We start from the raw sequence: 14,021 nt of genomic DNA, 5'->3' as shown, positions 1-14,021 counted from the left end.
TTTCTTGGGCAAAAGATTAAGATCTTGGAGGTCACACCAGAAAAAAGCGAATGGACTCAAGGACATTATTTAAAAGAAAAAAAAATTTTTTTTTTTAAATGCGGACCCAATTGCTCTTGGCAACAAAAACAAAAGTCAAGTTTTGACATGACCAAGCAAGCATTCTTCAAATCTTGCAACCTGAGAACCAAACACATAGAGTAAGAGAGACAGAGTCTCGTGGAACAAACTGGAATTGCTCTGTTCTGGCAGCCAGAAAAGCTTGGGTGATCCAAGAAGCATTCCCAGCCCTCTATGCTATAAACTGAAACATAAGCCACCTCTTAAAGATTTCTGCAAAGACTCTGTTTCCCGAAAAGGTAAAGGGGCAAAAAATGATTATGCACTGTACACTGCAAAGGTTTAATAATGGCTCAATCCCATCCAACTTGTACTCTGACTCCAAAAGTTTAACATAAAGATTCACATAAACGTGACCTGTTTTGTGTACTGTTCCATGTCCAGTGCCTGCAAAAACCTGGAAGCAGATAACACATGCTGAGCTAATGGAATTAATCTGTCAATTTCCAGTTATTTATGAGAATTTAGTATGACACAGGTGGCATTTTAGTGTAGTTGATAAAAGCATTTGTTTACGAAGCGATGCAGGCAAACCAGGTTGTCCCCTTTGACGAGGTCTCTGAGTACAACACACCCTGCAACCAAATTGGTGAAAACTCTTAAATCTTCTCAAGAAACATAAATACACTCACAGCTTCAAAAGGATTGGGGGCTGGGCACAGTGGCTCACGCCTGTAATGCTAGCACTCTGGGAGGCCGAGGCAGGAGGATCACTTGAGCTCAGTTCAAGACCAGCCTGAGCAAGAGTGAGACCCCATTTCTACTAAAAATAGAAAAATTAGCTGGGTATGGTGGTGCATGCCTGTAGTCCCAGCTACTGGGGAGGCTGAGGCAGGAGTATGGCTTAAGCCCAGGAGTTTGAGGTTGCAGGGAGCTATGATAACATCACTGCACTCCAGCCTGGGCACCAGAGCAAGACTCTGAGTCTCAAAAAAAAAAAAAAAAAAAGTCCTTCCAGTGAACCCACAAGATGCCCCCGTGAATAGGTGGCTGACACAGCTCTGACCTCATCTTCTCCCATGACACCCAAGTTAGCTGGGCACAGTGGCTCAAGCCTGTAATCCTAGCACTTTGGGAGGCTGAGGTGGGAGGATTGCTTGAGGCCAGGAGTTCGAACCAGCCTGAGCAAGAACAAGACCCCATCTCTACAAAAAGTAGAAAAATTAACCAGGCATGGTAGTGCAATCCTGTAGTCCCAGCTACTAGGGAGCTGAGACAGGAGGATTGCTTGCACCCAGGAGTTTGAGGCTGCAGTGATGTATTTTATGATGATGCCACTGTGCTCTAGCCAGGGTGACAGAGACCCTGTCTCAAAAAAATAATAAACAAGAAAATAAATGTTTAAATACATCAAGGATTTGAAATACAGTCTAAAAGCTTGGTTAAAGAATTTAAAACCTGTATCAAACAATTAAAAGTATAAATGCTATGCCCACACATTTAGGTGGCAGTTACAAAACTTACCAATTACCAGGCATGTGGGTTCCAGACAGCATCTAGCTGTGTGGTGCAGACCCCTCCTCCCCAATAAATAAAGTAAATAGAAAAACAATGAAATATCCGTAACAGCTTAAACCAATAATTTTATTATTTCTCACATAATAGGAAGTCAGAAGTAACAAATCCAGGGCTAGTGCAGATGTGTATGGGAGCCACGGGGGAGGCCAGGGTCACTGTGACCTTTCTGCAGTGACCTCCTTAGACCGTGGCTTTCATCCTCATGGTCACAAGAGAAACCTTTTGACACTAGGTACTGGATCTCCTTGCAAGGTGAGAAGTAGGGTGGAAAGCACAGAACAGAATGTGTGGAGGAGGGTTCAAGGAAGAATGACCCCTTTATAAAGAGCTTTCTCAGAAGCCCACACAGTGACACCTGCTTATCTGACAACAGCCAAGGCTATGGGACATGGACTGTACTAGTTGCAAGAGCTATAAGAGATTTTTTAAAATAGCACACCGTACTAATCTGACAGAACCTGGATTCTCCTGATATGGAAGGAGATGAGAGTAGATACTGGAGAAACAGCTATAAGTATTTGCCACTCTTGGCTGGACAGCAGGCTGCAAACATACCAAAGGTCCCTCCAATGGAGATGCCATGCTCTGATCACAATGCACTTGAATTACATACCAGTAACAAACAGGTACTAAAAAATACCCACGTTACACAGTACATAACACAATTCTAAATATGCCATTGGTCAAGGAAGTTATCACAAAGGAAATTCAGACGTATCAAAGATGAAGTACAGTAAAAATACTATATACAAACCTTTCATGACGAGGCATTAAGGGCTATTTAGAGGAGTGTAACCTTAAAAATAAAGACTAAAAATGAATGAGCCGGGGTCTGTTTCCATGATGGAAGACTGGTTAGTGCAATCCAACATCCACTGGAAAATCCCACTGGGGTCTCTCTCAGGGAGAATTCTCACATGCACAGCAAGTGAGGCGATCATGGCTGGAATCACCTCCACGTAGGGGTTATCAGCACTGGTCATATTTTTAAAGTTTTGAAAAGGAATTTCTCCTAGTGTCGTCACAAGATTCATAAAAATGGAGAGATAACTGTGGGTAAAAACCGAGGAGTAACTGGGTGATTATTCACAACCTCAGCAATGGTGATATCTGGGGACACATAATTCTTTCTTTTGGGGGGTCCTGTGCATTGTAGGATATTTAGCACCATCCCTGGTGTCTTCCTGCTACATACCAGCAGTGCTTGCCTCCACCCTGCCATCACACACCCAGTTCTAACAACCAAAAATGTCTCCAGACAACATTGCCAAATAACCCCTGGACAACAAAATCGTCGTCCCCAGTTGAGAACCACTGCTGTAGGTCAAGGGTCAGCATCATTTTTCTGGAAAGGGTCAGATAAGCAAATACTTTAGGTTTTGTTGGCCACATGTGGTCTGTGTCATGTATTTTTCCTCTTTACAAATGGAACACCTATTGTCAGCTTGTGAGCTATACAAAAACAGATAGCTGGCCATGGTTTGCTGATCCTTGTTAGCAACTTTCCCACATTGCTCACTTTTATTGACTTTTGTCTTCAGTGTGATTTTTCTCATGAAGAATAGTGTGAGACTGGGAAAGGGTTCCCCTGTCACTGCAGAGATTTACAGAGATTCTCCCTAGTATGCTTATTAACTCTTGTGCCCAGAAGGTGAGAGGTGATGCTAAATTCATTTCAACGTTAGATGCCAAGCTGGAGTTTCTGTCCCCTAAGTTCTCATGTTTGTTAAGAGCAGAATGTACTCTGAAGACTTCTCCATGCTACAGAAGTACGTTTTCTACCCTAGAGTAAGTTCTCACAGATCTAAAGGATGAAAACACCTTGTGTACCTATAATCCTTATAGGAACTGGGTTTTTCCCAAGCTACATGTATTCTTTTGTGCCCAGTAAGGTGAAAGCTTCCTGCCTTCTCATACCCACAAGGTTTGTTTCCAGTCTGAGTGCTTATGTTTCTTTTAAAGCAGGCTTTCTCACTGGAGCCTCTTCCACACGGGCGACACAAAGAGCTTCTCTCCTCGGTGAGTTTTCACATGACTCCTGAGGGATGAATGGTCACTGAAGGCTTTCCCACACACAAGGCATTCATAGGGCTTCTCCCCAGTGTGGATTCTCCTGTGCACGTTCAGGTTAGAGCCTATGCTGAAGGCTTTCCCACAGTGATCACACTCATATGGTTTCTCTCCCGTGTGACTGCGCATGTGCGTCTTCAGGGTGGACTGGTTTCTGAAGGCTTTCCCACACTGCCTACATTCAACGCGTTTCTTTACAAGATGAATGCTCATATGCCTCCTCCGGGACAAATAATCACCAAAGACTTTCCCACAGGCAGCGCATTCATACCGTCTCTCTTGAGTGTGTATTTTCCTGTGTGCAGTTAGGTTCGAGCTTGCACTGAAAGCTTTCCCACAGAGATCACACCCATAGGGTTTCTCTCCAGTGTGAGAGTTCATGTGTGTCTTAAGGATGGACTGGTTTCTGAAGGTTTTCCCACACTGTCGGCATTCAACAGGCTTCTTGACGATATGAGTTCTCATATGCTTCCTCCGCGACACGAGATCACCAAAGGATTTCCCACATTCCTTACATTCGTAGGTTTTCTCGACCATGTGGTTCTTCTTGTGCAAATTAAAATTAGACTTCCATCGGAAGGCTTTGCCACACTGTGTGCATTCGTAGGGCTTCTCCCCAGTGTGGTTCCTGACATGCTCTTTAAGATGGGAAGGGTGCTGGAACGCTTTCCCACAGTCATGACATTCATAGGGCCTCTCTCCAGTGTGCGTTCTCTTGTGTGCAATGAGGTGGCAGCTTCTGCCATAGGCTTTCCCACACTGATCACACTTGTAAGGCCTCTCACCAGTGTGAACCCTCATGTGTATCTTCAGGGCCGAGAGGGTCCGGAATGCATTTCCACACTGACTGCAGTCAAAGGGCTTCTCTTTGAGGTGAGTTCTTGCGTGACTCCTAAGGGCTGAAGGGTCATTGAAGGCTTTCCCGCAGTCTGTGCACTCATAGGGTTTCTCCCCAGTGTGTATTCTCCTGTGCCGTGTGAGGGAAGCGCTCGTGGTGAAGGCTTTTTGGCACTGATGACATTCGTGCATTTTTCTCCCATCATACATGCTCACGTGTTGAGTTAGGTGTGGCCTGCCCTTGAAAGCTACCCCATAGTCACGACGGTGATAGGGCCTCTTGCCAGCATGCCTGCCCATTGGCTGGGTAAGATGAGCGCCCATGCTGAAGACGTCAAACAAGTGAGCGTATTCGGTGGACTTCTCTCCAAGACGAGCTCTTTCCTGTTGGTTAAGAGACAAGTGCTAAGATGTTTCCCACATTCATTACATTCCTAAGGATCAACCCCACATACATTGCTACTAATAGAAGCACATCATCATGACTAGAGAAGTCAAAATTTACAGTGCAAATGTACTGTTCCTGTCTGATTTGAACTCCATCAAAAAGATCAGGCAAATGCTAAACCGTAAGGCTCCATGAGTGTTACTTTTACAAAGCTTTCTGCATACAGAGTTTGTTCATTATTTAAAATTGAAATGGGCACCACAACTTAATATCTGAGACATAGTTACGGAAATATTTACTAACAAGAACTCCAAGTCAAGAAATTTGAGGCGAGGCTGAGAGTTTTCCCCAACTTGACAGTATTCAGTGGCTCTGGAACATGCTTCCTCCTGGGGAACACCATGTGCCTGGTTCTTGAGCTGCTTTTCTAACTTAGGCTGCCCAATCTTTGCAAACGTGGAAGGAGTACCTAGATTTATCCCAAGGAACTCTTACCATCGTCACACCACTGGACGTCTCCTTCCCAAAAATATCTTCCATTAGAATCGACCATTTGGTTTTAGATGGAGTCTCCCAATCTGAAACACATTAGAAAAGGATGAACTTGTTGGAAAAAAAAAAAAAAAATGGTGTGATTGTGGTGACAAAAAGAGGTGGATTTCTTTGCAGATTCCAACCCTAAGCAAGGAGAGCCAACGAGAAAGGGAAAGACACACACGAGCAAAAACGATGGTTGAAAATCTGGTTGTTGGAGATATTTGTCAGTGACGGGGAGAAATTTAAGTCAATTCAGATGGATGTTGATAAAGACAGAAAGAAGATGATCAAGAATGTCAAGTATGAAAGAATGGGACAAAGAGCCTACATGGAAATGTCAAATTCAAAGATGAAGGGGCATGGAGGCCAAAGGATTTGTGAGAGAATGTATGGGCAATGAGAGAGAGTGAGCGAGCGTACACGTGCGCATGCACTTTCCAATTTCCCTGGGTGACATTTCCCAATGTACCTCCCTCCACCTCACCGAGTAGAGCTGAGAGTCACCGCACTGCTGTTCACCCACCTGGACAAGGGCCTTGGTGGGTGCCCCTCTCCTCTGTCCTCAGCTCTTCCTCTTGCTCCAAGTGTGAGATGAGGCTGGGCTTGCCGACCTCATACCCTGTACTCACGGGAAAGACACAGTTGAGGGCGGGCCGTGCAGAGGACAACCCCTTCCATTAGACTGGGGTCAACATTTTGGTCTTCAGTGTTCTGAAGGTGGACAAGTCTGATTTAGGAGCAGCAAAATGATGGTACCAAATTTCTAAAGAACACAGTGAGAGTCTTTCATAGAAAATAAATCCACAAACACCCACACGTTGGCCCTCCAAAATGAAGGAACCTGTGCTCGAGTTCACACACCGGAGAACCTCCAAGGTCAATGCTCATAGGAGAATGCATGAGAGTGGGTGCCAGGGCTGTTTGTGGGTCTGAACCCCTGCACAGTTCCTGGGTCACAGCAAGAACTTACACAAAAACATCTGATTCATGAATGAAGAAAGAGAGAGATGGTGCCCGCCTTACCCAATGAAGTGAGGTTGCTGTAGTTCTCCAGCATCACATCTTTGTACAGTTTTCTCTGAGAAGAATCCAGCAAGGGCCACTCCTTCTCAGTAAAGTCCACAGCAACATCTTGGAAAGTCACTGACTCCTGAAACACCACACACATTTGGGGTCAGGGAGGAACCAGCCTGCTGGTGTTCACAGAAAGAGGGCTGAGGCTGAAGACTGGGCGCGAGAGACCTACTGCGGGATTTTCAGGCAGTGTGCTACACAGGTCTCACATTTCCGCTAGACGTCAGTCGTCAGATATCTCCTCTTTCCTGTGAGGGGATCTTGTCCCATCTCATCACTTCAAATGCTACTCTGACAAGGGACCAAATCTCTACTTCTAGCCTGGTCTAAGACCGTTTAGCTTTATTTCCTCTCTGTCTCTGAGGCTGAACATGGGCTTGAGCACTCTACAAGCATGAGAGAAACACTTGCCATGTAAGTCATCTCCCCAACTTCCCTGAAAACAGGACAGTCCCCCAAAATTCCCTGGCGCTCTCTCTTGGGCCCTGTTCAGGTGTCCATCAGTCAAGATGAAGATCTGAATACTCTAACATGCACTGGTGGGGCGGCTCTGGGAAGTGCCTCTCCAACCCTCAGGGGCCTCGACACTGTGGGGTACCTGGGAACCAACACTGGCTGGTGCATGAGGCTCCAGACCATCGCAAGCAAACAGGTCCAAGTCCTGGGGACAGGGACGGTCTTTTGAAGAAAGAGAAAATTCTGACTCCTGGAGACAGGTGGGGTCCTGAGTGGACAACACTGGAGGAGAAAAGAGGATCCATGAGAATCACGTTTAAGTACTTGCTGTGGCCCAAGAATCTGCTTTACGTCACAACACTTGCAAACAGGGAAACTGCTCCACAGTGAGTGTCCACACCCCAAACATCTTTCTTTCACACACGCACGTTTTTAAAAAATCCTGAACAGCTCTGTTCCATTCAAAGACATAAAAGAGGGTGGTGGGCCGGCCACCCACAAGAAGTGACATATATTTCCAGCTTACGAGTGAAGAAATGGAAGTTCTGAAAGAGACAGCTGTTACCTTGCTCAAATTCATCAAAATAATAAATAGGATAATACAAGATCACCCATCACCTATGCCCTCTTCACACACCACTACTCTATGTTCTCCCTCTCCCAGACCCAGCAAGACCCTAAATCAGACACAGTCACCAGAGTGGCTGCTGCGGCTCTGCTCCCCTTCTCTTCTACTCACCCACCCTGCCTCGGTAGCCCTGAACAGTCAAGGGACAGGGGCCACTTACACTCAATTCCCCAGGACAGGCATTCACCCAAAACTCACCAAACGTGGGGGACAGCCCAAGAGCAGCCATCCTGTGAGAACGACAGTCAATTTGCCTGAACAGCGGAGCACTGGGAGAACCAGGAAGCTACTCTCTTGCTCTCATGGGACTCTCCAGGCTGGCGTCTGTAGTAAACAAAAGAACGCCAGGAGTGAGTAGTCAAAGGCTGTCTCCCCTGCTCACCAAAGAAAATTCTTAAGTTTTGTTTTTTGATATTTCCTTTTTTGAACAGCAAGTTCTGCCTGACGCTGGGTCTTTCTCTTACCTAGGTAAAGCCTCCAAGCAAGGTGGCGGTGGGGGGAAGGGGGAGCCCCTGATCTGTCTCAAGTAGAATTCAGATTCACTCTCTTCCCAAGTGATTTGCCACCAAACACAACTCAAACTCCCTCACTCATGAAATACTCCAATCCCAGGTTCTTCCTTCCACCTTCAAGGTCTGCCATCCTTTAGGACGCCTCTATCCATGGGGACAGTCCAGTCAGGACCACAAGTTCCAATCGCCAATGCTTTTTGCACCCACCTCCCACAGCAATAGACACATCCTTGGGCCACAGCCTAGACTGTATCATCACTACAATCAACCTCACCTCCGAGACAATGATTTAGAAGTCTGGTCTCTGGACAAAAACTCCTACACAGCCGCCTTCTCACAGTAACTCCCCCACTTTAGAGAGAATCCAGGCCACCTGTGCTTCTGCGGTCTTGTGTCCTAACGGCCATCCCCTGCTCTCACCTGCCCCGCTGAGATTCACCACAACCCACCACTTCCAACAGTTTATATGTCCAAAGTCCTTTAACTCTATTATAACCCCTAACTAGCAAAAGACCAGCGTGGACAATTCCAACCATCTGCCTCCTCCCTGGAGGTACCTGGGAAAATGAGTCTGCACAAAACCAGTCACAGCGGTAGAGTAGAAACTCAGAAGCCACTAACTCCAAGGCACATCTACACTATACAGAAGCCGACTAGTCAATCCAATCTTCCAGTCTCCCAAAGACCATGTAAAATCTGGCCAGTTTTCCTGAATCAAAAACTTTCTTATAGTTACCCTTACTATCAGCAAATAAAACTTGCATTTCACTGCACAGTAATCACAACTAAAAAATGTACCTCAGCCAAGAACTAGGAAATGAAGATTTAAACACAATTTCATTTACGATAGCATGTATCAAATACCTAGTAATAACTCAAATAAAAGCTATGCAAGACCTTGACAATAAAAACTATGAAACACTGCTGGATGAAATTTAAGAGCCAAATAATGAGAGCAATTTCATTTTCATAGACAGTAAGGTTGAACATTATGAAGGCATTCACTCCCTCCAAATTCATTTGCAGATACAACACAGTCCTTATCAATATCCCAGCAGGTTTTTTTCTTGAAATTCGCAAGAATTAAGAATGCAAAAGATCTAGAAGAGTCAGAACAATGTTAAGAAAGAAAAACAAAGTTGGAAGATTCATATTAATTTTATCACAGTAATAAAGAATTACTGGAATCAGTATAGACAAAAAGACAATGGAACAGAACAGAGCTAGAAATTAGGCCTACATAAGCAGTCAAATGATTTTCAGTAAGAATGCAAAGTTTGAAAAAAAGGAATTTTGACCTCTCTTCTCACTGCATACACAAAAATTTGAATATAAACAAACCTTCTGTGGTAAATCAGATACCAATAAATAAAATTCATAAAGAAACTTCATGACCTACCTAAAGGTTACATAATATCTCAGACTAGACTAAAATAGAACATTTAATAAAACCACAATAAAGTGGACTTTACCAAAATCAAAAATTTCTACTTATCAAATGACACCTTGAAAATGAACAGTGAGCAACAGACTGGGAAAAAAATATACGCAATGCATATAACTGACAAAGAATTTATATTCAGATTACATAAAGAACTACAAAACAGCTGGGAGTGGTGGCTGACACCTGTAATCCTAGCACTTTGGGAGGCAAAAGTGAGAGGATCGCTTGAGCCCAGGAGTTTGAGGCTGCAGCGATCTGTGAGGATGCCACTGCATTCTAGCCTAGGTGACAGAGTGAAACCCCGTCTCAGAAAATAAATAAATAAAATGAAGAAATGAATGTCAGACCAACAGCTAACTTATCAGCAATAAAGGAAGCCAACAGATGGTGGAATGTCTTCACAGTTTTGGAATAAAATATAAAATCCTATAACCACCAAAATGTCCACTGAGAAAGAGCAAAAACAATTATTTTGGGGGCTTCACATTCACAGAAAAATGATATTCTAAAAGATGTATTTCAGAGAGAAAGAAGTAATCAAAGAACCAAAGCAGAGTGTAAGAACCAAGTAAAACACACAAAGTGGCAAATATGAGTATAATGAAACAACAAAAAAAATGACTATGCAATGTTCTCTTCTGAGGTTTAAAAAAGGACAGAACTAAATATGTACACCTATGTTATATCAATAAAAAAGAACTAAAATACATAACAAGAAAACCGTGTGAATCAAGAGAGTGATAACATATAACAGAATCTAAATTAATGAACAAACATGGAAAAGAACTGTTCAGGATGATCACTGAAATAATATAGTAAAAAAATTCAAAATGTTTAATGAAAAAAGAAAAATACTCAAATCAAAAGAAGCTAGAAGAAAGAAAAACTAGAGATAGGACAAATGTAATATCCAAATACATTAATATGTTGTTAATGGACTAAATGCTTTAACTAAAATACAGATACTCACAGAACAGATTAAAAATAATACAATTATATGTTATTTACAAGAGATATCTAAAATATACTAATATAGCAAAAATGGAAATAAAGATATACAAGGCAAATTTTAAAAAGCTGGTTTAACTGCATTACTATCAGAGAATAAAGGCAAAAAGGATCAAAGAGAAAAATGAGATATTATATAATGAAAATAGATACAAAACATAAAAGAGCTGTATGTGTATGCATGTCTGTGTATGTGTGTGTGCTTGGATATGTTATAGCCCCAAAAATTTTTAAAAAGGGGGAAAGGGAAGGAATAACTCTAATGAGAAATAAGCAAAGTCACCCTAGATCTCTCACAAATACAGTTCAACCACGCAATTCAATACCACGATTGAACATGATGTAATAGCATTTCCTAACTATAAAATCCAACCTTCCTAACTATAAAATCCAACCATACATGGGGCCATATTTGTCTCAGAAAATGCCATCAATCTCTTGACCACTGTGCAATGAAGTTAGCAAACAATGACTAAAAGATGACCGGGGAAAAAAAAGTTACAGAAGTGGAAATTAAAACAAAAAAATTCTAATTTCACATGTCAAAGAAGCCATGATATTTGATACTTAGAATTGAAACATAATAAAGTACTATACTGCAATTCTTTGGGATGTGACAGGCACCCAACACAAGAAACGGAAACATACCAAAAAGTTAAAAAAAAAAAAATGCAACAAAAACTTTCCACTAAGAAAATTCGAGACCCAAATGTTTTTTCCAGGTACTGCTCCCTTTTAAGGAAAAAAATGGCTCTATTCTTATGGAAAATATTGCAGAGTTTAGAAAAGAAATGAGAGAACACTCTGCACCCCATTTTGTGAGGCTGCCATAAATATGAAACAGAAAAGGAAAATTTAACTCAAACAGATCCAAAAACACCAAACAAAATACTAGCAAAGTTATGCCAAAAATGACAAAATAGTACACGCCCTTTCCACATTATTTACCAATACAAACTTAATGTAACATTAGAAAATCAACTGGTTTAATTCACTATACTATCGGATAAAAAAGAAAATCTTATTATTTGCTCATTTATTCAATACATAGCAGTACTGAGTGCCACCATTTAAGGCACTTGAAATACACCAATAAACTGATATAAAAGTAGATGGTGAAAAGAAATCACTTGTTAAAAGCCTACCACAATGCACAAGAAAAACTTTAAACTAGGAAAAGGGAGCCTCCTTGGCCTAATAAAAACTATCTTAGAAACATCTCCAGCAAACACGAAAGATAATTCCCTTTAAGATAATAAAAAAAAAAAAAAAAAAAACCGCAGGCGTGCCTAGAGTTTGCTACCCAAATTCCAGTCAATGACACTGGCAGTCCCCAGTTAGTCCAACAAAGAAAGAAAAGAATAGAAAATGTATATGATTCAAAAGTAAAATATAATATTAGCTTATTTTAACAGACGATAAAATTGTATAACATATGAAGCACAAAAAACTACACAAAATTAAGAGAATTACATACTTCAGCAAGCTTGCTGAACTTTGTCAATAAACAAGAACAATGTAACTTCTGAGCAAGAAAAAAAAGGTTTCTAGGAATAACTTAGGAATAACTGTAACAAAAACAACTTAAATTCTTTTCACAGATACTTAATATGTACTTGCATCAGTATGGAAAAAAGAATGTCTCTGAAAAAACTGAAGAGTGTGCGTTCACTTACAAATCATTACCAAAATTAGAAAATATATTTTTAGGAAAACACATATAAGCAGTAAAATTCATAATGAATTTCATGGGAGGAGAGAAGGACAAAGTCTAGAAGGAGCACATAGCTTTCTGAGGTTTAATAATCTCTTTCTTGTCCTGGTTTATGGATTCATTTGCTTTATTGTCATTTTAAGAGTGTGTGTGTTCACGCGGGTGTGTAATCATACTTTTTTGGCACATATGCCCTATTTTCCAATTTTAAAATATTTGCAAGGAAAACAACAAACAGCACAAAATAAGATGGTAAAATCCCATGCAAACTATTAGTAATAACAATAAGTATTAGCGGACTCTCAATTTACAGAGCGTTGAATTTTAAATCTGCTTATAGGCTATTTACACGAGAGTCAACTAAAATAAATAAGATAAAAATAAATAAATAAGTGCACTGAAGAACGGTTTAAAAATATAAAAGGTATTCAAGGAAAATGATGACCGGAAAAAAAAAAACAAAAAAACAAAAAAAAACCAACCACCAGTATTCCTATAGTAATATTTGACTACAGAGCAGAAGGAAGGTGATTTTTCCTTGCTGTTTCCAATTCATGCCGACACCCACCCCCAAAATCTCCTGAACTCACTTGGGCCGCGCTTTTCAGCCCGCACCCCAAAGACTCAGCAGGTTTTTCTGACCAAGTTACCACTGCCTCGTTCATCCCTAAATGCTGTGATCGGATTTCAGCCCTGGTGACAGCAGCGTTTCATGTCGCTGACCGCGGAGTCTAAAACGCGCATCTCGCCTGGCTGCCTGGCTGCTTGGTCCCCGACCCTCGTACCCCTTATTCCTCTCCGTTTTGGGGGGCCTCCCATGACCCCAGGAACAGCCGGGGGAAAGGGCTAGTAAGGAAATCGGGGCTTACATGACTTGTAGGGTAAAATCAGGAGAGCGGAGATCACGAAAGCTGTCGCCGAAGGGATGAGAAATTCATCCGGGAGGTTCAGTCTGCAGCGGGGAAGCGGAGGGTCCCCAACAGGTCGAAAGAAGTCGACAGAGACCCCTCCTCTACTCATGAGTCTCGGTGCAATCGCCTCCCGCGAGTAATGGCTTCCGCTTCACTTCCGCCTTCCAAATCTCGCGGGACTTCACTAGCCACCTCTAACACGGAAGCGGAGGCGGAGAGGATTCTGGGAAATGTATTTCTTAAACTTTGACTGGCTTGGGGCGCCGAGGTGGGAACTGATCTTCTGGCACATTTCCCCAACTTCTAATTGTTCGAGTGCCCCAGGGTTCCGTCCTCAGCCTTCTTCTCTTTCTGTCATCATTTGCTGTGTGTCAGCAGCGAATCTGACCGCGTTGGGTACTATTTAAACACTCAAGAGTCTCAAATTTCCTGCCACAGGCCACACCTTTATACCCTGAATTCCAGACTGTCGGAGACATTCTCCACTCGGATATTTTATAGACCTGTTCAAAGGTCGCAGATCAAGCTCCTGACTCCACCTTCTCAACCTCAAACTATAGCCACCGCACTTTCCCCTTTGTTCGTTGTAAATCTTGGCAACATCCTTGACCTTTTTACTTGTCCCTCCCATGTCCATAGATACTTCAGAGACTGTTGTCAGTTCTGCCTGGAACATCGATCCAGATTCCCTGCTTCTTGAGACATTCCTAGACGGAGACATGAGCAAAAGGAGAAATTAAAAGCTGTGAGTATGCAGGTGAGACCATGCATAGGACGTTAGCAATCCTGGGATGGCAGCTTCCT

The 14,021-nt window shown here is 42.4% G+C and overlaps 1 protein-coding gene across 2 annotated transcripts; it reads right to left on the bottom strand.

Moving 5' to 3' along the window:
• Positions 1 to 1,719: 1,719 nt before the first annotated feature.
• ZNF317 (zinc finger protein 317) lies at positions 1,720 to 13,329 on the bottom strand. 2 transcript variants are annotated; one of them, XM_069496546.1, is made up of 7 exons: positions 13,176 to 13,230; positions 7,827 to 7,952; positions 7,143 to 7,282; positions 6,494 to 6,620; positions 5,994 to 6,089; positions 5,429 to 5,511; positions 1,720 to 4,929 (listed from the first exon to the last, which is right to left on the bottom strand). In XM_069496546.1, the coding sequence occupies exons 2-7, from the start codon at positions 7,855 to 7,857 to the stop codon at positions 3,610 to 3,612; spliced, it is 1,797 nt and encodes a 598-aa protein (XP_069352647.1). In that variant the 5' UTR covers positions 7,858 to 7,952; positions 13,176 to 13,230; the 3' UTR covers positions 1,720 to 3,609. The 2 variants fall into 2 exon arrangements, with proteins under 2 accessions (XP_069352647.1, XP_069352637.1); XM_069496536.1 differs by lacking the exon at positions 7,827 to 7,952 and having other exon boundaries at positions 13,176 to 13,329.
• Positions 13,330 to 14,021: the final 692 nt, after the last annotated feature.

The sequence above is a fragment of the Eulemur rufifrons genome, chromosome 2 (assembly GCF_041146395.1).
Source record: "Eulemur rufifrons isolate Redbay chromosome 2, OSU_ERuf_1, whole genome shotgun sequence".
Classification (NCBI taxonomy): domain Eukaryota; kingdom Metazoa; phylum Chordata; class Mammalia; order Primates; family Lemuridae; genus Eulemur; species Eulemur rufifrons.
This window is presented reverse-complemented; position numbering and strand designations above follow the sequence as displayed.